This window comes from Bufo gargarizans, chromosome 3 (assembly GCF_014858855.1).
Source record: "Bufo gargarizans isolate SCDJY-AF-19 chromosome 3, ASM1485885v1, whole genome shotgun sequence".
NCBI classification, from domain to species: domain Eukaryota; kingdom Metazoa; phylum Chordata; class Amphibia; order Anura; family Bufonidae; genus Bufo; species Bufo gargarizans.
The window spans coordinates 51,897,216-51,920,876 of record NC_058082.1 but is presented as its reverse complement, the minus strand read 5'-3'; the positions used below and the strand labels follow the sequence as shown (position 1 = coordinate 51,920,876).

Below are 23,661 nucleotides of genomic sequence, written 5' to 3'. Positions count from 1 at the left end.
GGTGGTGGTGGTGTAATGGTGTGGGGGATGTTTTCTGGGCACACTTTAGGCCCCTTAGTGCCAATTGGCCATCGTTTAAATGCCACGGGCTACCTGAGCATTGTTTCTGACCATGTCCATCCCTTCATGACCACCATGTACCCATCCTCTGATGGCTACTTCCAGCAGGATAATGCACCATGTCACAAAGCTTGAATCATTTCAAATTGGTTTCTTGAACATGACGATGAGTTCACAGTACTAAAATGGCCCCCACAGTCACCAGATCTCAACCCAATAGAGCATCTTTGGGATGTGGTGGAACGGGAGCTTCGTGCCCTGGATGTGCATCCCTCAAATCTCCAACTGCAAGATGCTATCCTATCAATATGGGCCAACATTTCTAAAGAATGCTATCAGCACCTTGTTGAATCAATGCCACGTAGAATTAAGGCCGTTCTGAAGGCAAAAGGGGGTCCAACACCGTATTAGTATGGTGTTCCTAATAATTCTTTAGGTGAGTGTAGAAGGGGTTGTCAGTGCTGCATATAGAAGGGGTTGTCAGTGCTGCATATAGAAGTGGTTGTCAGTGCTGCATATAGAAGGGGTTGTCAGTGCTGCATATAGAAGGGGTTGTCAGTGCTGCATATAGAAGGGGTTGTCAGTGCTGCATATAGAAGGGGTTGTCAGTACAGCATATAGAAGGAGTTGTCAGTGCTGCATATAGAAGGGGTTGTCAGTGCTGCATATAGAAGGGGTTGTCAGTGCTGCATATAGAAGGGGTTGTCAGTGCTGCATATAGAAGGGGTTGTCAGTGCTGCATATAGAAGGGGTTGTCAGTGCTGCATATAGAAGGGGTTGTCAGTGCTGCATATAGAAGGGGTTGTCAGTGCTGCATATAGAAGGGGTTGTCAGTGCTGCATATAGAAGGGGTTGTCAGTGCAGCATATAGAAGGGGTTGTCAGTGCTGCATATAGAAGGGGTTGTCAGTGCTGCATATAGAAGGGGTTGTCAGTGCTGCATATAGAAGGGGTTGTCAGTGCTGCATATAGAAGGGGTTGTCAGTGCAGCATATAGAAGGGGTTGTCAGTGCTGCATATAGAAGGGGTTGTCAGTGCTGCATATAGAAGGGGTTGTCAGTGCTGCATATAGAAGGGGTTGTCAGTACAGCATATAGAAGTGGTTGTCAGTGCTGCATATAGAAGGGGTTGTCAGTACAGCATATAGAAGGAGTTGTCAGTGCTGCATATAGAAGGGGTTGTCAGTACAGCATATAGAAGGGGTTGTCAGTACAGCATATAGAAGGAGTTGTCAGTACAGCATATAGAAGTGGTTGTCAGTGCGGCATATAAAAGGGGTTGTCAGTGCTGCATATAGAAGGGGTTGTCAGTGCTGCATATAGAAGGGGTTGTCAGTGCTGCATATAGAAGGGGTTGTCAGTACAGCATATAGAAGGGGTTGTCAGTGCTGCATATAGAAGGGGTTGTCAGTGCTGCATATAGAAGGGGTTGTCAGTGCTGCATATAGAAGGGGTTGTCAGTGCTGCATATAGAAGGGGTTGTCAGTGCTGCATATAGAAGGGGTTGTCAGTGCAGCATATAGAAGGGGTTGTCAGTGCTGCATATAGAAGGGGTTGTCAGTGCTGCATATAGAAGGGGTTGTCAGTGCTGCATATAGAAGGGGTTGTCAGTGCTGCATATAGAAGGGGTTGTCAGTGCTGCATATAGAAGTGGTTGTCAGTACAGCATATAGAAGGGGTTGTCAGTACAGCATATAGAAGGGGTTGTCAGTGCTGCATATAGAAGTGGTTGTCAGTACAGCATATAGAAGTGGTTGTCAGTGCTGCATATAGAAGGGGTTGTCAGTACAGCATATAGAAGGGGTTGTCAGTGCTGCATATTTTTCAGCTAAATGAAAGGGAAAATCAATGCAACACAACTGCGACCCATTGAGGAACCATGGACAGACATCTGGACTCTGTGGGTTTTTTCACTACATTTAAAAGTCACAGGAAAAAAAGGTGATAACAGCAGATGTTGTGAATGTTCCTCATTCCTCTGGGAGGTTCTCTAATCTTACAAGTAAGTTTTCAACCTTATTCTATCAGGTTCAGTTAAAGCCACAATAAAATAATAATTCCCGTTCTTGAATTGAATCCAAGTGATCCGGTCCATTCTCCTGTAGTGTTACTTTCAGAAGTTTGTCATAAAGAATGAGGTTACTCTGGTTTGATCCATAAAACAAGTCTTCACCCAGTTTTCGTCATATGCAGTGCATGTCCCAGTATGGTCTTCAGCTTTACTGAGAATCGGTCACTTTCTGCAGTTCTGAGACCCAGTCTGGATCCACCTCATCTTCCTCAAAATCCCTGCAGATTGGAGAATAACAGAGCACAGGGTAACTTACAGCCATTACATTGCATTTGCAGGCACCAGAAATGTGGAATAACATGAATTCACAAAGTAACACAAGTGATATGCACCATACCTCTTAAAGAAATGCGCTGAGACATGTATGACGGCTTTATATGGAGGTAGTAATGCAACATGCAGTGGTCAATACAAATACAGTCAGGACCATGGCTTTGAGGCTACATTCACATCTACGGTAGCCTGATCCGGCAGGCTGTTCCAGTAGAGAACAGTCTATCGGCGCACACCTGATCTGGCACCGCATCTCCTAAAGAGGACTCAGCTACGGGATTGGGTCACCACCAGAGCAGAGCTTGCTCAGGAAAGGCAGCAGGCAGGTGTTAGTGCATCTGCACAGACAGTGAGGGAATGGCTTTTAAGGATTGCCGGTGTCAAGAAAGGCAGCAAAGAAAAACATCAAGGGGAGACTGACATTCTGCAGGAAGTACAGGGACTGGGGTAATATAATAAATATAATTATAAGCTGGTTAGAAAATGTTTTGCGAATATAAAACTCACGTGTCTTCATCATCAGATCTCGACTCCAGCCTCTCAGGATCCATCTCAATTTCTTCTTCCCTGCCGTCTGTGGCATCTGGAGCTTGAATATTGTTAAAGAGTGGACCTTTCAGACAATCTTTTGGGTCTTCTTCTGCACAAACAATCAAGAAAAGATGGTTAAAACAGAAGTCCTCAACCTTTCATAGGATGTGAGTCAATTTCAAATATACTTCAAGGGCATTACAAGTAAAAGGCGGATTACAGATATGACTAACGGTGGCCACATCCATTAGATGACACTGGCCTCAGGGTTATGTGGTCTATGTGGTTCACAGGATGTATCAGCTGTGCTATGGGTGGCCTGACACCCGAGGTGTGCAACCACCTTATTAACAGCACTCTGCAAATACTGAATATATATATATATATATATATATATATATATATATATAGTAAATTTTACTACTGCTGCATTCACTTACCAAATATATTTGAATCATGTGCCTATCTACCACAGCAAGGTGACCTCTTGTAGATTGGACCCTCCTCTATAATGATTTCTCTCCTTGTGCCAATAGGCCTCAAATGAATTTAGAGTAGACTCTAGCTATATACTGGACTGATTATAAACAGCCCGTGGGAAAGATGGGTGTTTAGGAGTGCACATGGAAAATGTAGGCAACCACACCTCCAAATTATCAATCAGCGAATTGATTCTAAGCGCTGTTGCATTGTGTTTGACATCACTTTTGTATTCTCAGCCATGGCGATGTGCACTTGCGCATTCATTAATTTTACATGATGTGCTATGTCACTTTGGGGGTCATTTATTATTGTTTTTATGCAACTTTTTTTTAGCATATTTTTGTCGCAGATTTTGCTGCAAAGGGGTTTTGCGGCAAAATCTGCAACTTTTTCCTGCTCACGCCACTTTTCCAAGGTGGCCGAAAAATAGGTCATGGCATGGGCAGAGAAGAGGACGGACCGCCGGCTTATCTCATTCATCATTTTCGACACCAGTTTATGGCATGGAAAATGGTCTTACACTACACCAGCAAGGGAGCTGGCATAGTTTAAAGCATGTCATGGGGGGACCTAGCCGGGAATGTGAGCGGATGCTGTACCTCGCTCTCCCGAACTCCGATCCTCTTAATTCTCCTGCATCCGCCTGTATTCTGGGTGACAAGATTCCCTGGGGAGAGCCCCTGAGTTCCGGAGCCTTGGCAGCCTAAAAAATGTAAAGTATGATGCACCAGTCTAAGAAAGACAAGGAGGGGAAGGAGAGCGGCCTGCAGTGCGGGCGAAGCAAGATGGCGCCGGTGCGCTGGTGGAGCAATTTTCTAAAGTAGCTCCTACAAGTGCCCCATCTGATCCTGATGCGCTGCAGAAAGGAGGTACTGTGTCCTGGCTGAACGCCAACAGCAGGGAGAGTATGGAGGATCTGGGGACTGCTGGGGATGTCTCCCCTAACATGGCTACAGCTAATAGTAAATGTAGCACAGCAGAGTCAAAGGCACAAAATGAGCCTACCATTAAAGATGTCTACACTGCAGTTACTAACTGCATCAAAGCGCTTATTTCCCTAAACACACAAATGGGGAGCCTGGAAGAGAACATGTCTTATTAGAACAGATCTGAGGAAGGTCTCTGAGAGAATTAACGAGGTAGAAGACCGGGTCGGCTGCTTGGAAGATCAGGTGCCTCATATCAGAAAAGATCTGGGAAAAGTGGTGCACGATGTTTCTTATTTGCTGAGCAAGGCGGATGACCTGGAAAACAGGCTCCGTAGAAATAATATACATCTTGTGGGCATACCTGAAAAAGCAGAGGAAGCAAATGCCGTGGTCTTTTTTGAGCAGTGGCTCACTGCGAAATTTGGAAAGGACACTCTCTCTAATCTATTTGCTATTGAAAGAGCTCACAGGGTGCCCTGCTGCTCTCCACCACCAGGGGCCCCTCCAAGGCCAGTTCTGATCAAGCTGCTGCCCTTCAAGGATAGAGACACTATATTGCATAGAGCCAGAGACCACACAGATTTGTTAATTGATGGCAGGAAAATATTAATCTTCCTGGATTTTTCAGCGGAAGTACAGAAGAAAAGAGTGAAATTTGTGGAGGTGAAGCGACGCCTGAGAGAACGCCAGTTGTTATATTCCATGATATACCCATCGAAGCTGCGAGTAGTAGCGAACGGCGAAATTCAAATTCATCTACGCAACTACCGCGGCTGTGCAATGGCTGGAATCTACAGCTCCATCAGTAGAACCTGCAGCCTCAAATGGATGACAGCTTGGAGGTTAAGAAGCTATGTGGGCCAGCTTGTGGGGACAACTATGCCGGTGCCCTTGGTGATATTTTTGGGACTGTGCATAGAGATTGGCGTGCGGTTAGATGTTCCGGGACTTTGGGACTGCATAATGGGTTTCTAGCGTTCATACTCATTGATCTGCATTACATTGTACTATGTTCTATTATATTGCACTACTTTTTGACTTTGAAAGGATGCTTACTGAAAATGTATGTAAGGCAAGTTCGGGAGAGGAGTGGAATGGATGTGGTATAGCCTGAGATATTTGCTGATTTTAAAGATCAGTGATGTATTCCATCACTCATCCCTACGTCGGATCACCCGGGGCGTTTTAAAGGCACTATACGGGCTACAACTTCTGCTTATGTTTGCCAAACTTTGGGGGAGGAGCTGCAGAGTCAATTATCCACCTGGGAAGCGGCATATACTGCTGACCCATCGGGGGCCACACTGGTGGCGTGGAAGGCAGCACAGAAAACTCACATATCTTGGAACAGGCTTCTAATAAATGTTTTTTTTTTTCAGAAACAACAATATTATGAGGAGGGTGAGAAGGCTGGACACCTATTAGGAACGATAACAAGAGCCCAACAGGGATCCTCCTATGTACCATATATACGAACCACAGAGGGAATTATGGTGGATAGCACGCCTGACATATTAGAGGAGTTCAAGAGAGTTTATAAAGCGCTGTATAGCAGTAGGGCCTCCTATACAGAGAAGGATCTGGGGGAATATCTGGAAAGGGTGAGACTGCCGACACTACCTGCGGAGGAGAGAGATTGTCTGGAAGCCCCCATTACACTAGAAGAATTACAGCAGGCAGTGAGCGCGATGAGAAATGAGAAAGCGCCTGGCCCAGATGGGATCCCTATAGAAATATAGTTATTTAGGGAAACTATGTTACCTAAACTATTAGAAGTGTACAAACAGGCTTTTGAAATGGGCAGTCTACCCCAATCTATGTATGAAGCTACGGTAGTGGTATTACCTAAACCAGAAAAGGATCACACATTGCCTGAGTCTTATCGGCCGATCTCTCTCCTCTTGTCACTTATTAAAATCCGAGCTAAAGTGTTAGCAACTCGGTTGTCGCGGGTTGTCACATCAGTAGTGAATCCTGACCAGTCCGGATTTATGCCACTGCTATTAATCTAAGGTGGTTGTTCCTGAATCTCCAGGCGGCTCCGGGCGACTTGGCTGATAAAGCGGTCTTATCACTGGATGTAGCCAAGGTGTTCGACAGTGTAGAATGGGGGTACTTATGGGCCGTTCTTAATAAGATGGGATTTGGACCCTCCTTCATGGCTTGGGTGCGTGACGCGTCTGCTATATGTTGCTCCCAAGGCCAGGATCAAAGTGAACAATAAGATGTTGAACAGCTTTGGTTTGGGGAGGGGAACTAGGCAAGGGTGCCCTCTCTCGCTGCTGCTTTTTGCAGTGGCAATTGAGCCATTGGCTGCTATTCTACGGGATCCTCAGGAGATTCAAGGGTTCTTGTATGAGCAGGTAGAGTGGCGTGTAGCCTTATATGCTGATGACCTCCTTTTATTTGTGAACAGAGTAACAGAATCCCTAATAATGAGAACTATAGACCGTTTCAGGGTTTTCTCAGGGCTGTCTATAAACTGGTCAAAGTCTGCGTTGCTGCCTTTGACCCCTAGAGAGAAACCATCTAGTCTGGAGAATATTCCCATACTTTGGGTAGCCAAGTTTAAATATCTAGGAATTTGGATTACAAGCAGGGCCGGCTCTATCATAAGGCAGCCCAAGCGGCTGCTTGAGGGCGCAGAGAAGGGGGGCGGTGTCGGGGCGGAAAACAATTAACTTGCTAACTTATATTTACCTCGCTGAGCCTGTGTGCCGAGCAGCCCGGCCCTCACTCACTCACTAACTATCTCAGTCACAGAGCGGCACCCAGCTGACAGGCTGAGGCAGCAGCACTCTGAGCTACGAGATATAAGACTTCTACTGTAGATAACTTTGATACCTAGTGTACATACACATGACAGCTGCCCCAGCACACTGTGTATGGATGTAGCAGAGTTGGGTGTGTTGGGGCAACTGTCATGTGTATGGTTGTACCCTAGGTATCAAAGTTATCTACAGTAGAAATCTTATATTTATATTTTTTTTAAGTAACTAGCTATACAGCTTTCACAGCTGTGTGGGTAAGTGCTTTGCCTTTGATACAGAAGGTGATGGGTTTGAATCCCATCACAAACTTTTCTGAAAGACAGGCTAATAAGAACATGAGCACCAAATCTTCAACACTAGAGGCTGGTGGGAACACAGGAAGAGGAAGAGGCTGACGTGGAGGCAAGTATAAAAGTTTTTATTTTTTTTATTTAAATACCGGACTGTTACTTTACTGCCATGGCGTAGGGGGGGAGGGGGGGGGGGCTATTGGCGCCATGATACTGGCACATGGAGGAGGGAGGAGAGAGGCACTTGATACTGGCACATTAGGGGGCAGGGGGAGAGGATGGCACTATGATATTGGCACATAGGGGGGGGGGCAAGAAATGGATATTACTCATGAGGGGCAGAAATGTGAAATGATGGGGGGGCAAGAAATGGACATGAATCATGAGGGGCAGAAATGTGAAATGATGGGGGGGGGGGCAAGAAATGGATATGAATCATGAGGGGCAGAAATGTGAAATTATGGGGGGGGGCAAGAAATGGATATGAATCATGAGGGGCAGAAATGTGAAATGATGGGGGGGAGGCAAGAAATGCATATGAATCATGAGGGGCAGAAATGTGAAATGATGGGGCAGGGGGGGCGCCAAAATGTAGATTTGCTTGTGTTGACAAAAATCCTTGCACTGGCCCTGATTACAAGAGAGGTCAATCAATACATTGAGCTCAACCGGATACCACTGTTATATATGATGTATGGAAAAAACTAACGCTGTCCATGATAGTGAATTTGGTTAAAATTATACTAATGCCACAGCTCTTATATACTGTATCCTGCACAACGCACCTTTTTGGGTCCCCTGGCATTTCTTCAGAAGGATAGATGGGCTATTTAGAGACCTGGTATGGAAGAAAGGAGTGCCCAGGATTAAACTGTCAAAACTACAGCTTGCTAAAGATAGCGGTGGAGTGGCATTGCCATGGACTTACTTCCTAGCTGCGCAACTTCAACATATTTAGGGTCAGAACATGACATCCGCCCGGGACTTTAGGAGATCTATTATTTGCTTTCTTATAAGGAATCATTTCCTTCTTGGAGCGATGCAGGTCCATGCATTTAAGCTACAGTCCCCTAGTTTGCCCACTTTCAACTCATACACAAGGTCTGTATTGACTGCCTATTAGATGCAACGAAATGGCAATGGGTGCAATATGGAAGGATCGTAGAAGATATACTATTGTAGAGATAGTGGACACTGCGCGGAGGTGGGTGGGAAAGAGGTGGGGGGTTGGGGGGATTTCGCAGTTGTTTCTGTATTTTACGTAAACTGTCGTCATTGTTGTTAAATTAAAAGACAATAAAAATGGACCGATTAAAAAAAAAACAGCCGGCGCAGGGGGATTAAGACCAGTGTCTAAATCGCCAGTCTTAATAAATAACCCCCTTTCCGTTTTGCAGTATGTATTAGGAGTAGGGATGGGTGAATCGATTCGGCTGTGAGGGGTTGTCCCCATAGGTGAAGAAGGGTCCACCTGCCTGTTGCTTTACAGGACCAGACATCTAGCCCGGCCCTGACAATCTGGGCCCTGTGCCGTTACTCTGAGTAACGATGCAGGCACCAAAGCTCAATTTCAGCTTTGTGAGTAGCAACTACGCATTCGCTGCTAGATTTACCAGTAGTGGCGCAAGTGCTGTCACGATGTCTGAAGTCAAATTTGAGCTTCAACTCCTGGGTCGCCACTTGGGGCCGCGGGGCAGAGCCCAGATTGTCATGGCCAGGCTAGACACATCTTGACTTGCCAATCAACAGGCAGGTGGACCCTTATTCAGGGACAGCCCCTTACAGGTGAATAACTCTCGCTAGAGAGACAAATCGATTTGCTCATCCCTACTCCTAATACGTACTGCAAAAGCAAAACACAAAGTTAGTCAGCACTTCCAATAAAATGAATAAATGCGCAAGTGCATGGCCCCATGGCTGAAAATACAAAAGTAATGTCAAACACAATGCAACTGCACTCTGCAAAAGTTGAATATATGAACTAATGTTATATTCACTGTATAAAATGATTGTGAGATACTTCACAAATGTATTCGAATACCTACTTTACAATGACTTCTCTCCTTCTACCAACAATCCTCAAATGTTTTGTTTTTTGCAGTATGTAGATGGAGATGTGGCGGGCCTCCATTTTGGCCATGCACTCCTAATCATCTATCTTTCCCATTCACGGTTTTTAATTAGTGCAGTATATAGCTGGAGCCTGCTCTCCATTAATTCATTTGAGACGTATTGGCACAAGGAGGGGAGTCATTATAGAGTAGGGTCCCACCTTACCGTGGTGGATGGGCACAAATAATTTTGATCAAAGTATAATTGCTAAGGTATCTCATATTCATTTACATAGTAAATATAGCATTAGTAAAATAATAAAGATTAGGAGATATATAGATTTCCACTTATGGCTGGAGAGTGCACTAACAATACACCTACTAGATCTATAGATGGTGTAAGTCTTAAATGCCGAACAGAGATCCAGGTTATGCAAGATATTAATAAGAGTTTCTGGTGCCTCCTTATTCCATTCCTTCCTCTTTTCCTTCAGATCATACTTTATAACGTGGCCTCCTGTGCAGAAAGAAAATGGCGAGATAAGTATAAGTGTATGGTGCAACCCCAGCTTTATGCAGAAAACAGTTCCACGTCAGTCATTACTCTTTCATTTGGACCAACATGGCTCAACCCTAAAGATGTAGGTGTAAGAACAGATTGGATTGCTCAGATAAGAAGTGCTTACTTGCTGGCAGGGTCACCTAAATTACCAGAGGATCCTCTGGTGGGCCCAGTCTATGAAACGATAGTGGGCACCAAAGTGTCAGGAGAAAAAAAATCCCATTTGGAGGTATTCACTTGGCATTAGGGTCTATATCTTCAATTTAAAAGATATTTAGACTTTATTTATAATAAAGGCGTTGGTCCCCGAGAATAAATTCCCCTGGTGGGCCCAAGGAACCCCAGTCAGACACTGCATGCTGGGTATAGCTTCAACTAAAGACAACTCATGTTCAAAGTAGAGATACTTTATGGTCTGCATTGAGTGTCTTATTTGATTTGACTACCAAAACATGCACCAAGTTTATTAAAAGGCATGCGGGATCACTGCCACTTAGGGATCCAGTAGAATCTGTGGAGCAGAGGCTGCAGCCAGGGTGGGAAGAGCCACCATTTTCGGAGGTAATGTAACTCTAAGTTAAAGGGAACCTGTCACCAGGATTTTGTGTATAGAGCTGAGGACATAGGTTGCTAGATGACCGCTAGCACATCCGCAATACCCAGTCCCCATAGCTCTGTGTGCTTTTATTGTGTAAAAAACCCGATTTGATACATTATGCAAATTAATCTGAGATGAGTCCTGTAAGTGAGATGAGTCACGTACAGGACTCATCTCAAGTTAATTTGCATATGTATCAAATCGTTTTTTTTTACACAATAAAAGCACACAGAGCTATGGGGACTGGGTATTGCGGATGTGCTAGTGGCCATCTAGCAACCCATGTCCTCAGCTCTATACATCAAATCCCGGTGACAGGTTCCCTTTAAGACATTAAAATACATAAATTTAAAAACTTGATCCGCTCACCTTCACTTCTGTTTGCTTCAATGCTTGATGTGAGGATAGGGGCCTTTTCTAGAACATTCAAAACGGTGTTTGTTGCTCCTTTCTCCCATTGTTTCCTATCTGCTACTGGTGAAGCGGACTGTTGTGCTACACAACGAAGAGAAACTTTAAATCATTGATCAAAATAAGAACCAGTTATGGAGATTACATATATACTTGGATGTCATGGTACATTTATCTGAGGGATTAGGTCCTAATGGTAAAAAAAAATTCTACAAGTACATATATAGATGAATGATCCCCATTCATACCGTCTGAAGAAGCTCCCTGCTGTTCCTTCATAGACTGGATCATTGAGGTAGATTCATCATTTGGGAGGCCTGAGGTGTCATCAATCTATTAAAAAGAGGTATCACATTTACAGGACAAGTCATGCCTTCATTAAACATGGTCTGGTGAGAAGCAGTGGTTACCTGGGAAGATACACACAAATTCACCATTTTTAGTAGTCCTCTTCTCTTGAGAATAGTGTTGACTGAAGGCCGCTGCCGGGGATCTTTACGAAATATCTGTTTAATTAGACTCCGCAATTCATATGAGTATTGGGAAGGCAGTGGACTGTAGGTCCCATGGCAGATCTTCATAATTAGATTTTTCCAACTGCCAGCTTGAAACTTGACATAGAAAGAATGAATATTTTACATATTATTGTCTGAAGAGAGGCATTTGTAATTCTGCTAGCGTATCCCTGGTTAAAGGGTTATCCCACAAATCCCAATCACTTATCGGGAGAACTTTCTTCCCTTTCTGTGGGTGGGCAGCAGCTCATGAATCACCTGCCTTTCCCAGGATGCATTGCAATTAGCTCTTGTTAAACCATTCCATAGAAAATAGTCGTTCACATATAGCCCCGGAGATACATATGGTATGGAATGCCTCCACACTTTCCTTTTTCACTGTCTAGAGAGAGATATAGCCATATATTACTATGAATTTAGAAGTAGGGACGAATGAATGAAGGAGGAAACGGGGGAACACTTGTTAGTCCACCTCCGAATGCAGGAAAAGTTGGACCAGAGGGATAAACAGCTGGGGGCGCTACCAGAGAGGAAAATGTAACGGACATAAACGCCTAACAAATTTTTATTTTAGGAATACCTCTTGTTTGAAACTTCATTAATTATGCAGCAGTTTATATTTTAACAGTCATTGATCAATAAAAAAAATTCTATAGTAAAATAAAAACTATTGTAAAGGTTATAGCCGCCCCTTTTTGCTTTCTTTCATAATGTTTAGGCAATAGATCTATTCCCTCTTCCTTTAAATAAAAGCTTGGCCAGGCAGGAATGATGATGGTACTTCTCTATTTAAAGAGGTTGACCACATTCGGGGGGCCTTTTGGCCAGACCCCCTCCACATGGCTGGATCTGCGAAGGAAAGCATGCTTACCTGCTTCTTGCCGCCAGGTTCTGGCTGATTTGGACCCCGCTGCAGTGCTCTGATACCGCTGTCAACACCCAGTTTGACACAGGTCTCGTGGCCACAGCGGTGAAGTGTTCCCCATGCGTCACGTCAATGCATCACATGACCACTGCAGCCAGTCTTTGGCTGCAGCTGAACATGTGACCACATCAACCTGGATGTTGACAAATAGGACCACAGAGTGGCAGAGGGGGACCAAAGGGAGAAGGTAAGTATGCTTCCCTCCGCAGGTCCGGCCACATGAGGGGTCTGGACAAAAGAACCCTCGAAGGTGGACAACCCCCTTTAATGCCTACAAACCCCAGTTAACAGAAAAATGTGGCATGCAGTATTTCTCTGCAGGTAAAAACAGACGACAGTCTAAAACACTTTTTGGGAACTTTTGGTATAAAATTATTGGGATGGGATCCATTTTGATGAACAATGGGATCCATTCTGATGACTTTTAAACAAAACAAAAAAAAAATATGAAGGGAACTTGAACAGGAGTGAATGGAAAACCAGACTGTTCCCAAACACAATCCCAAATTGAGACAAAAAATATTTTTTAGCCAAGCAGACAAACCCTGGTGGGGAGGACCGGAATGTCTGCACTGGACGGCAGGGAATTTACCAGGTAAGTAATGGGCCGTTTATTATTCTAAGGCATTTTCCTCTTATATCTAGATTTTCTACAATCTCTACAACCCCTTTAAGAAACGAACATACTTACTGGGTGTTTCAAGGTGCAGATTTCATATAGCACACATCCCAATGACCAGATATCACTGAAACAGAAGCAATAATGATACTTAATTTGTACATTGTATGTTTGATACTGGGATGAATATTAGGGTATCTGGGGCGGATTACAAAGGATAAAATCCACTGCAAGAAACCACAGGAAATCAACACCATGCCCTCACGTCTGCAGCAGGAAAATAGGCTCATACGCGTCGTACAGGATTTATAGTTCGATATTTGGTGTCAAATTTTGTGCCAAAAAAGTTGCAACAAATCCATCTTGTTTGAATGTGGACTGACACATGTCAATATTACGTCCTAAAAGCAGTTAGGTAGAGGCTATATACAAATATTTCCACCGTTTTTTTAATTTATTTTTTAGGATTTTAGTTGCATTCCTATGAGAGTCAATATGCTAACCGCCGCTTCTCTCTGTGCGCGGATGAAAACATCCGGCGTTGGGGGGAGCAGCTAATCACTGTATGCAGAATGTATCAGTCCAGGGAAGGTTTTTTGGACTGGATATAATGGTTTTCACCTCTCAGCTGTGAGCAATATTACAGCAGTATGGGATTTCAGCCTTTACATGTAAACATGGATGTTTCTATTCACTGACAGCAAGCCGAAACTTTGAAAATAGTTAAGAATTGAAAAAGAAATTCAAGGCCTATTAGTTCACAAGGTGGCGGGAGACCAGGTAATTGCACCTTTTCCAATCACTAATTGGAGACATACAGATCTGCTTCAAACTATATTCATAAAAAATGGCTACCTTTTAAAGGGTTTGTCCTATAAAAAAAAAAAAAAAAAGTTGTGGTAGGGAGTGTGTAAAAAAATAAAATAAATGAGTCACTACCATTTCAGCAGCGTAGCTCCTGCCCCAACCGAACCAGAAGTGATGTGCCGTTCCCATTCACATCACCGCTGCAGCCAATCAATGGCCTTCAAGGTCACGCGTGCAAGAATTCTACATCACTGCAGAGGCTCAGCTGCCACGTCCTGTTCTTGGACACGAGACCACTTGGGCCAGTGATTGGCTGCAGCAGTCACGTAAATGGGACCAGCAGATTATCACTTTTAGACTGGATGGGACTGGACATGGTGGGAACAGGCAACCACGGCGCCGGAAAAGCAGGACTATCAAAAGGAGACTGACTTTTTTTTTAAATGTATTTTTATTGGACTTTTATCATAGTACAAAACATATAATTCAAGCATCAGAATACAAAGCCTTAGACTATTATTCTCTTACATAGGTATATCATTTTATGTAAATAGAAAGAGTTCCAGTAAATCGAGTAACCCAGACCGATAGGAACATGATATCTGTCTACCGGTGGGTTACGACCATGCTACATGATATAAACAAAAAATAAATAAAAATCGATCATCATAACTAAACAGTACAGTTTAACATCTGGACACATTGATGCCAAGTTTGATAGCTGGGGAAAGTGACATGTGAGGCAACTTAAAAGGGCAACCCAAAAGGCACTTTTGGAAGTCAAGTAGAGTTGAGCGAACACCTGGATGTTCGGGTTCGAGAAGTTCGGCCGAACATCCCGGAAATGTTCGGGTTCGGGATCCGAACCCGATCCGAACTTCGTCCCGAACCCGAACCCCATTGAAGTCAATGGGGACCCGAACTTTTCGGCACTAAAACGGCTGTAAAACAGCCCAGGAAAGGGCTAGAGGGCTGCAAAAGGCAGCAACATGTAGGTAAATCCCCTGCAAACAAATGTGGATAGGGAAATTAATTAAAATAAAAATTAAATAAATAAAAATTAACCAAAATCAATTGGAGAGAGGTTCCATAGCAGAGAATCTGGCTTCCCGTCACCCACCACTGGAACAGTCCATTCTCAGATATTTAGGCCCCGGCACCCAGGCAGAGGAGAGAGGTCCCGTAACAGACAATCTGGCTTCATGTCAGCAGAGAATCAGTCTTCATGTCATAGCAGAGAATCAGGCTTCACGTCACCCACCACTGTAATAGTCCATTTTCATAAATTTAGGCCCAGCACCCAGGCAGAGGAGAGAGGTCCCGTAACAGACAATCTGGCTTCATGTCAGCAGAGAATCAGTCTTCATATCATAGCAGAGAATCTGGCTTCCCGTTACCCACCACTGGAACAGTCCATTCTCAGATATTTAGGCCCCGGCACCCAGGCAGAGGAGAGAGGTCCCGTAACAGACAATCTGGCTTCATGTCAGCAGAGAATCAGTCTTCATATCATAGCAGAGAATCAGGCTTCACGTCAGCCACCACTGCAACAGTCCATTGTCATAAATTCAGGCCCAGCACCCAGGCAGAGGAGAGAGGTCCCGTAACAGACAATCTGGCTTCATGTCAGCAGAGAATCAGTCTGCATGTCATAGCAGAGAATGAGGCTTCACGTCACCCACCACTGCAACAGTCCATTTTCATAAATTTAGGCCCAGCACCCAGGCAGAGGAGAGAGGTCCCGTAACAGAGGATCTGGCTTCATGTCACCAGAGAATCAGTCTGCATGTCATAGCAGAGAATCAGGCTTCACGTCACCCACCACTGCAACAGTCCATTTTCATAAATTTAGGCCCAGCACCCAGGCAGAGGAGAGAGGTCCCGTAACAGAGGATCTGGCTTCATGTCACCAGAGAATCAGTCTGCATGTCATAGCAGAGAATCAGGCTTCACGTCAGCCACCACTGCAACAATCCATTGGCATATATTTAGGCCTAGCACACAGGCAGAGGAGAGAGGTCCCGTAACAGACAATCTGGCTTCATGTCAGCAGAGAATCAGTCTTCATATCATAGCAGAGAATCAGGCTTCACGTCAGCCACCAATGCAACAGTCCATTGTCAGATATTTAGGCCCAGCACCCAGGCAGAGGAGAGAGGTCCCGTAACAGAGGATCTGGCTTCATGTCACCAGAGAATCAGTCTGCATGTCATAGCAGAGAATCAGGCTTCACGTCAGCCACCACTGCAACAATCCATTGGCATATATTTAGGCCTAGCACACAGGCAGAGGAGAGAGGTCCCGTAACAGACAATCTGGCTTCATGTCAGCAGAGAATCAGTCTGCATGTCATAGCAGAGAATGAGGCTTCACGTCACCCACCACTGCAACAGTCCATTTTCATAAATTTAGGCCCAGCACCCAGGCAGAGGAGAGAGGTCCCGTAACAGAGGATCTGGCTTCATGTCACCAGAGAATCAGTCTGCATGTCATAGCAGAGAATCAGGCTTCACGTCAGCCACCACTGCAACAATCCATTGGCATATATTTAGGCCTAGCACACAGGCAGAGGAGAGAGGTCCCGTAACAGACAATCTGGCTTCATGTCAGCAGAGAATCAGTCTTCATATCATAGCAGAGAATCAGGCTTCACGTCAGCCACCAATGCAACAGTCCATTGTCAGATATTTAGGCCCAGCACCCAGGCAGAGGAGAGAGGTCCCGTAACAGAGGATCTGGCTTCATGTCAGCAGAGAATCAGTCTTCATGTCATAGCAGAGAATCAGGCTTCACGTCACCCACCACTGCAACAGTCCATTTTCATAAATTTAGGCCCAGCACCCAGGCAGAGGAGAGAGGTCCCGTAACAGAGGATCTGGCTTCATGTCACCAGAGAATCAGTCTGCATGTCATAGCAGAGAATCAGGCTTCACGTCAGCCACCACTGCAACAATCCATTGGCATATATTTAGGCCTAGCACACAGGCAGAGGAGAGAGGTCCCGTAACAGACAATCTGGCTTCATGTCAGCAGAGAATCAGTCTTCATATCATAGCAGAGAATCAGGCTTCACGTCAGCCACCAATGCAACAGTCCATTGTCAGATATTTAGGCCCAGCACCCAGGCAGAGGAGAGAGGTCCCGTAACAGAGGATCTGGCTTCATGTCAGCAGAGAATCAGTCTTCATGTCATAGCAGAGAATGAGGCTTCACGTCACCCACCACTGCAACAGTCCATTTTCATAAATTTAGGCCCAGCACCCAGGCAGAGGAGAGAGGTCCCGTAACAGAGGATCTGGCTTCATGTCACCAGAGAATCAGTCTGCATGTCATAGCAGAGAATCAGGCTTCACGTCACCCACCACTGCAACAGTCCATTGTCATAAATTCAGGCCCAGCACCCAGGCAGAGGAGAGAGGTCCCGTAACAGACATTCTGGCTTCATGTCACCAGAGAATCAGTCTGCATGTCATAGCAGAGAATGAGGCTTCACGTCAGCCACCACTGCAACAATCCATTGGCATATATTTAGGCCTAGCACACAGGCAGAGGAGAGGTTCATTCAACTTTGGGTAGCCTTGCAATATAATGGTAAAATGAAAATAAAAATAGGATTGAATGAGGAAGTGCCCTGGAGTCCAATAATATATGGTTATGGGGAGGTAGTTAATGTCTAATCTGGACAAGGGACGGACAGGTCCTGTGGGATCCATGCCTGGTTCATTTTTATGAACGTCAGCTTGTCCACATTGGCTGTAGACAGGCGGCTGCGTTTGTCTGTAATGACGCCCCCTGCCGTGCTGAATACACGTTCAGACAAAACGCTGGCTGCCGGGCAGGCCAGCACCTCCAAGGCATAAAAGGCTAGCTCTGGCCACGTGGACAATTTAGAGACCCAGAAGTTGAATGGGGCCGAACCATCAGTCAGTACGTGGAGGGGTGTGCACACGTACTGTTCCACCATGTTAGTGAAATGTTGCCTCCTGCTAACACGTTGCGTATCAGGTGGTGGTGCAGTTAGCTGTGGCGTGTTGACAAAAGTTTTCCACATCTCTGCCATGCTAACCCTGCCCTCAGAGGAGCTGGCCGTGACACAGCTGCCTTGGCGACCTCTTGCTCCTCCTCTGCCTTGGCCTTGGGCTTCCACTTGTTCCCCTGTGACATTTGGGAATGCTCTCAGTAGCGCGTCTACCAACGTGCGCTTGTACTCGCGCATCTTCCTATCACGCTCCAGTGCAGGAAGTAAGGTGGGCACATTGTCTTTGTAGCGTGGATCCAGCAGGGTGGCAACCCAGTAGTCCGCACAGGTTAAAATGTGGGCAACTCTGCTGTCGTTGCGCAGGCACTGCAGCATGTAGTCGCTCATGTGTGCCAGGCTGCCCAGGGATAAGGACAAGCTGTCCTCTGTGGGAGGCGTATCGTCATCGTCCTGCCTTTCCCCCCAGCCACGCACCAGTGATGGACCCGAGCTGCGTTGGGTGCCACCCCGCTGTGACCATGCTTCATCCTCATCCTCCTCCACCTCCTCCTCATCCTCGTCCTCCTCGTCCTCCAGTAGTGGGCCCTGGCTGGCCACATTTGTACCTGGCCTCTGCTGTTGCCAAAAACCTCCCTCTGAGTCACTTCGAAGAGACTGGCCTGAAAGTGCTAAAAATGACCCCTCTTCCTCCTCCTCCTCCTCCTCCTCCTGGGCCACCTCCTCTTCCATCATCGCCCTAAGTGTTTTCTCAAGGAGACATAGAAGTGGTATTGTAACGCTGATAACGGTGTCATCGCCACTGGCCATGTTGGTGGAGTACTCGAAACAGCGCAACAGGGCACACAGGTCTCGCATGGAGGCCCAGTCATTGGTGGTGAAGTGGTGCTGTTCTGTAGTGCGACTGACCCGTGCGTGCTGCAGCTGAAACTCCACTATGGCCTGCTGCTGCTCGCACAGTCTGTCCAGCATGTGCAAGGTGGAGTTCCACCTGGTGGGCACGTCGCATATGAGGCGGTGAGCGGGAAGGCCGAAGTTACGCTGTAGCGCAGACAGGCGAGCAGCAGCAGGATGTGAACGCCGGAAGCGCGAACAGACGGCCCGCACTTTATGCAGCAGCTCTGACATGTCGGGGTAGTTGTGAATGAACTTCTGCACCACCAAATTCAGCACATGCGCCAAGCAAGGGATGTGCGTCAAATTGGCTAGTCCCAGAGCTGCAACGAGATTTCGCCCATTATCACACACCACCAGGCCGGGCTTGAGGCTCACCGGCAGCAACCACTCGTCGGTCTGTTGTTCTATACCCCGCCACAACTCCTGTGCGGTGTGGGGCCTGTCCCCCAAACATATGAGTTTCAGAATGGCCTGCTGACGTTTACCCCGGGCTGTGCTGAAGTTGGTGGTGAAGGTGTGTGGCTGACTGGATGAGCAGGTGGAAGAAGAGGAGGAGGAAGCCGAGAAGGAGGAGGTGGCAACAGGAGGCAAAGAATGTTGCCCTGCGATCCTTGGCGGCGGAAGGACGTGCGCCAAACAGCTCTCCGCCTGGGGCCCAGCTGCCACTACATTTACCCAGTGTGCAGTTAGGGAGATATAGCGTCCCTGGCCGTGCTTACTGGTCCACGTATCTGTGGTTAGGTGGACCTTGCCACAGATGGCGTTGCGCAGTGCACACTTGATTTTATCGGATACTTGGTTGTGCAGGGAAGGCACGGCTCTCTTGGAGAAGTAGTGCCGGCTGGGAACAACATACTGTGGGACAGCAAGCGACATGAGCTGTTTGAAGCTGTCTGTGTCCACCAGCCTAAATGACAGCATTTCATAGGCCAGTAGTTTAGAAATGCTGGCATTCAGGGCCAGGGATCGAGGGTGGCTAGGTGGGAATTTACGCTTTCTATCAAATGATTGTGAGATGGAGAGCTGAACGCTGGCGTGTGACATGGTTGAGACGCTTGGTGACGGAGGTGGTGGTGGTGGTGTTGGTGGTACATCCCCTGTTTGCTGGGCGGCAGGTGCCAACGTTCCTCCAGAGGCGGAGGAAGAGGCCGAGGCGGCAGCAGCAGAATAGGCCGAGGCGGCAGCAGCAGAAGAGGTAGCAGGGGGAGCCTGAGTGACTTCCTTGGTTTTAAGGTGTTTACTCCACTGCAGTTCATGCTTTGCATGCAGGTGCCTGGTCATGCAGGTTGTGCTCAGGTTCAGAACGTTAATGCCTCGCTTCAGGCTCTGATGGCACAGCGTGCAAACCACTCGGGTCTTGTCGTCAGCACATTGTTTGAAGAAGTGCCATGCCAGGGAACTCCTTGAAGCTGCCTTTGGGGTGCTCGGTCCCAGATGGCGGCGGTCAGTAGCAGGCGGAGTCTCTTGGCGGCGGGTGTTCTGCTTTTGCCCACTGCTCCCTCTTTTGCTACGCTGTTGGCTCGGTCTCACCACTGCCTCTTCCTCCGAACTGTGAAAGTCAGTGGCACGACCTTCATTCCATGTGGGGTCTAGGACCTCATCGTCCCCTGCATCGTCTTCCACCCAGTCTTGATCCCTGACCTCCTGTTCAGTCTGCACACTGCAGAAAGACGCAGCAGTTGGCACCTGTGTTTCGTCATCATCAGAGACATGCTGAGGTGGTATTCCCATGTCCTCATCATCAGGAAACATAAGTGGTTGTGCGTCAGTGCATTCTATGTCTTTCACCGCTGGGGAAGGGCTAGGTGGATGCCCTTGGGAAACCCTGCCAGCGGAGTCTTCAAACAGCATAAGAGACTGCTGCATAACTTGAGGCTGAGACAGTTTCCCTGGTATGCATGGGGGTGATGTGACAGACTGATGGGGTTGGTTTTCAGGCGCCATCTGTGCGCTTTCTGCAGAAGACTGGGTGGGAGATAATGTGAACGTGCTGGATCCACTGTCGGCCACCCAATTGACTAATGCCTGTACCTGCTCAGGCCTTACCATCCTTAGAACGGCATTGGGCCCCACCATATATCGCTGTAAATTCTGGCGGCTACTGGGACCTGAGGTAGTTGGTACACTAGGACGTGTGGATGTGGCAGAACGGCCACGTCCTCTCCCAGCACCAGAGGGTCCACTAACACCACCACGACCATGTCCACGTCCGCGTCCCTTACTAGATGTTTTTCTCATTGTTATGGTTCACCACAACAACAAATATATTATTTGGCCCAATGTATTGTATTCAAATTCAGCGGGATATAAATTTGAGGCCTAGTATTTAGGCGCTGGGTGACCGGTATGGATTTAGTGACAGAATTAGACTTGGAAATGCACAGAAGCGTGTGTGTGAAGTTATTCTGAATGACCCTATGTGCACCTTCAATATGATCTACCCTTTTAGGGATAGATTTCAAATAGCTCTGATATAGCAGAAACGACTAAATTATGAAATTGCTAAATTGGGAATTGTATTTCAACCCAGAACAAAAAATGTGCTTTGACGGACACTAAATAACTTTCCCAGCCACAACAGGACAGCGGTAACGAGAGATTTAGCGGGATATAAATTTGAGGCCTAGTATTTAGGCGCTGGGTGACAGGTATGGGTTTAGTGACAGAATTAGATTTGGAAATGCACAGTAGCGGGTGTGTGAAGTTATTCTGAATGACCCTATGTGCACCTTGAATATTATATACCCTTTTAGGGATAGATTTCAAATAGCTCTGATATAGCAGAAACCACTAAATTATGAAATTGCTAAATTGGGAATTGTATTTCAACCCAGAACAAGAAATGTGCTTGAACGGACACTAAATAACTCGCCCAGCTACAGCACTAGGGACAGATTTAGCGGGATATAAATTTGAGGCCTAGTATTTAGGCGCTGGGTGACAGGTATGGGTTTAGTGACAGAATTAGACTTGGAAATACACAGTAGCGGGTGTGTGTGAAGTTATTCTGAATGACCCAATGTGCACCTTGAATATTATATACCCTTTTAGGGATAGATTTCAAATAGCTCTGATATAGCAGAAACCACTAAATTATGAAATTGCTAAATTGGGAATTGTATTTCAACCCAGAACAAAAAATGTGCTTTGACGGACACTAAATATCTTGCCCAGCAACAACAGTACAGCGGTAACGAGAGATTTAGCAGGATATAAATTTGAGGCCTAGTATTTAGGCGCTGGGTGACAGGTATGGGTTTAGTGACAGAATTAGACTTGGAAATACACAGTAGCGGGTGTGTGTGAAGTTATTCTGAATGACCCTATGTGCACCTTCAATATGATCTACCCTTTTAGGGATAGATTTCAAATAGCTCTGATATAGCAGAAACCACTAAATTATGAAATTGCTAAATTGGGAATTGTATTTCAACCCAGAACAAAAAATGTGCTTTGACGGACACTAAATAACTTTCCCAGCTACAACAGGACAGCGGTAACGAGAGATTTAGCAGGATATAAATTTGAGGCCTAGTATTTAGGCGCTGGGTGACAGGTATGGGTTTAGTGACAGAATTAGACTTGAAAATACACAGTAGCGGGTGTGTGTGAAGTTATTCTGAATGACCCAATGTGCACCTTGAATATTATATACCCTTTTAGGGATAGATTTCAAATAGCTCTGATATAGCAGAAACCACTAAATTATGAAATTGCTAAATTGGGAATTGTACTTCAACCCAGAACAAAAAATGTGCTTTGACGGACACTAAATATCTTTCCAAGCAACAACAGTACAGCGGTAACGAGAGATTTAGCAGGATATAAATTTGAGGCCTAGTATTTAGGCGCTGGGTGACAGGTATGGGTTTAGTGACAGAATTAGACTTGGAAATACACAGTAGCGGGTGTGTGTGAAGTTATTCTGAATGACCCAATGTGCACCTTGAATATTATATACCCTTTTAGGGATAGATTTCAAATAGCTCTGATATAGCAGAAACCACTAAATTATGAAATTGCTAAATTGGGAATTGTACTTCAACCCAGAACAAAAAATGTGCTTTGACGGACACTAAATAACTTTCCCAGCTACAACAGGACAGCGGTAACGAGAGATTTAGCAGGATATAAATTTGAGGCCTAGTATTTAGGCGCTGGGTGACAGGTATGGGTTTAGTGACAGAATTAGACTTGAAAATACACAGTAGCGGGTGTGTGTGAAGTTATTCTGAATGACCAGGGGCGTACATAGAAATCACTGGGCCCCATAGCAAAAATCTGAATTGGGCCCCTTAACCCCGCCCACTATCCACCATGGCCCCTCCCACTTCCTGTACTGGCTCCTCCCATGCCACACCCCCATTAAATACATTTATACATGACCTACAGAAACTGTTAGAGTGCCTGGACAGAAGATGCAAGGGAAGGAGCGGAGCCAGGGGAGACCCCCAAACATAGAGGGGTCCAGTGCCTGGACAAAGGATGCAAGGGAAGGAGCGGAACCAGAGGAGACCCCCAAACATAGAGGGGCCAATTTGGGGGTCTCCTCTGGCTCCGCTCCTTTTCTTGCATCCTCTGTCCAGGCACTGGGCCCCTCTATGTTTGGGGGTCTCCTCTGGTTCCGCTCCTTCCCTTGCATCCTATGTCCAGGCACTGGACCCCTCTATGTTTGGGGGTCTCCTCTGGCTCCGCTCCTTTTCTTGCATCCTCTGTCCAGGCACTGGGCCCCTCTATGTTTGGGGGTCTCCTCTGGTTCCGCTCCTTCCCTTGGGGGCCCCAAACATAGAGGGGCCCAGTGCCTGGACAGAGGATGCAAGGGAAGGAGCGGAACCAGAGGAGACCCCCAAACATAGAGGGGCCCAGTGCCTGGACAGAGGATGCAAGGGAAGGA

The 23,661-nt window shown here is 46.2% G+C and overlaps 1 protein-coding gene across 2 annotated transcripts in view; it reads right to left on the bottom strand.

Moving 5' to 3' along the window:
* Positions 1–380: 380 nt before the first annotated feature.
* The window catches only part of NEK3 (NIMA related kinase 3), a 53,313-nt gene continuing 30,032 nt past the window's right edge, over positions 381–23,661 (bottom strand). For both annotated transcript variants that reach the window (XM_044287315.1, XM_044287316.1), the window contains exons 8-14: positions 13,160–13,214; positions 11,439–11,639; positions 11,277–11,361; positions 10,987–11,112; positions 9,840–9,974; positions 2,910–3,042; positions 381–2,347 (exon numbers count right to left, since the gene is read on the bottom strand). In XM_044287315.1, coding sequence (XP_044143250.1) covers positions 2,278–2,347; positions 2,910–3,042; positions 9,840–9,974; positions 10,987–11,112; positions 11,277–11,361; positions 11,439–11,639; positions 13,160–13,214 — 805 coding nt within the window. In that variant the 3' untranslated portion in view covers positions 381–2,277. The remainder of the gene's footprint in view (positions 2,348–2,909; positions 3,043–9,839; positions 9,975–10,986; positions 11,113–11,276; positions 11,362–11,438; positions 11,640–13,159; positions 13,215–23,661) is intronic.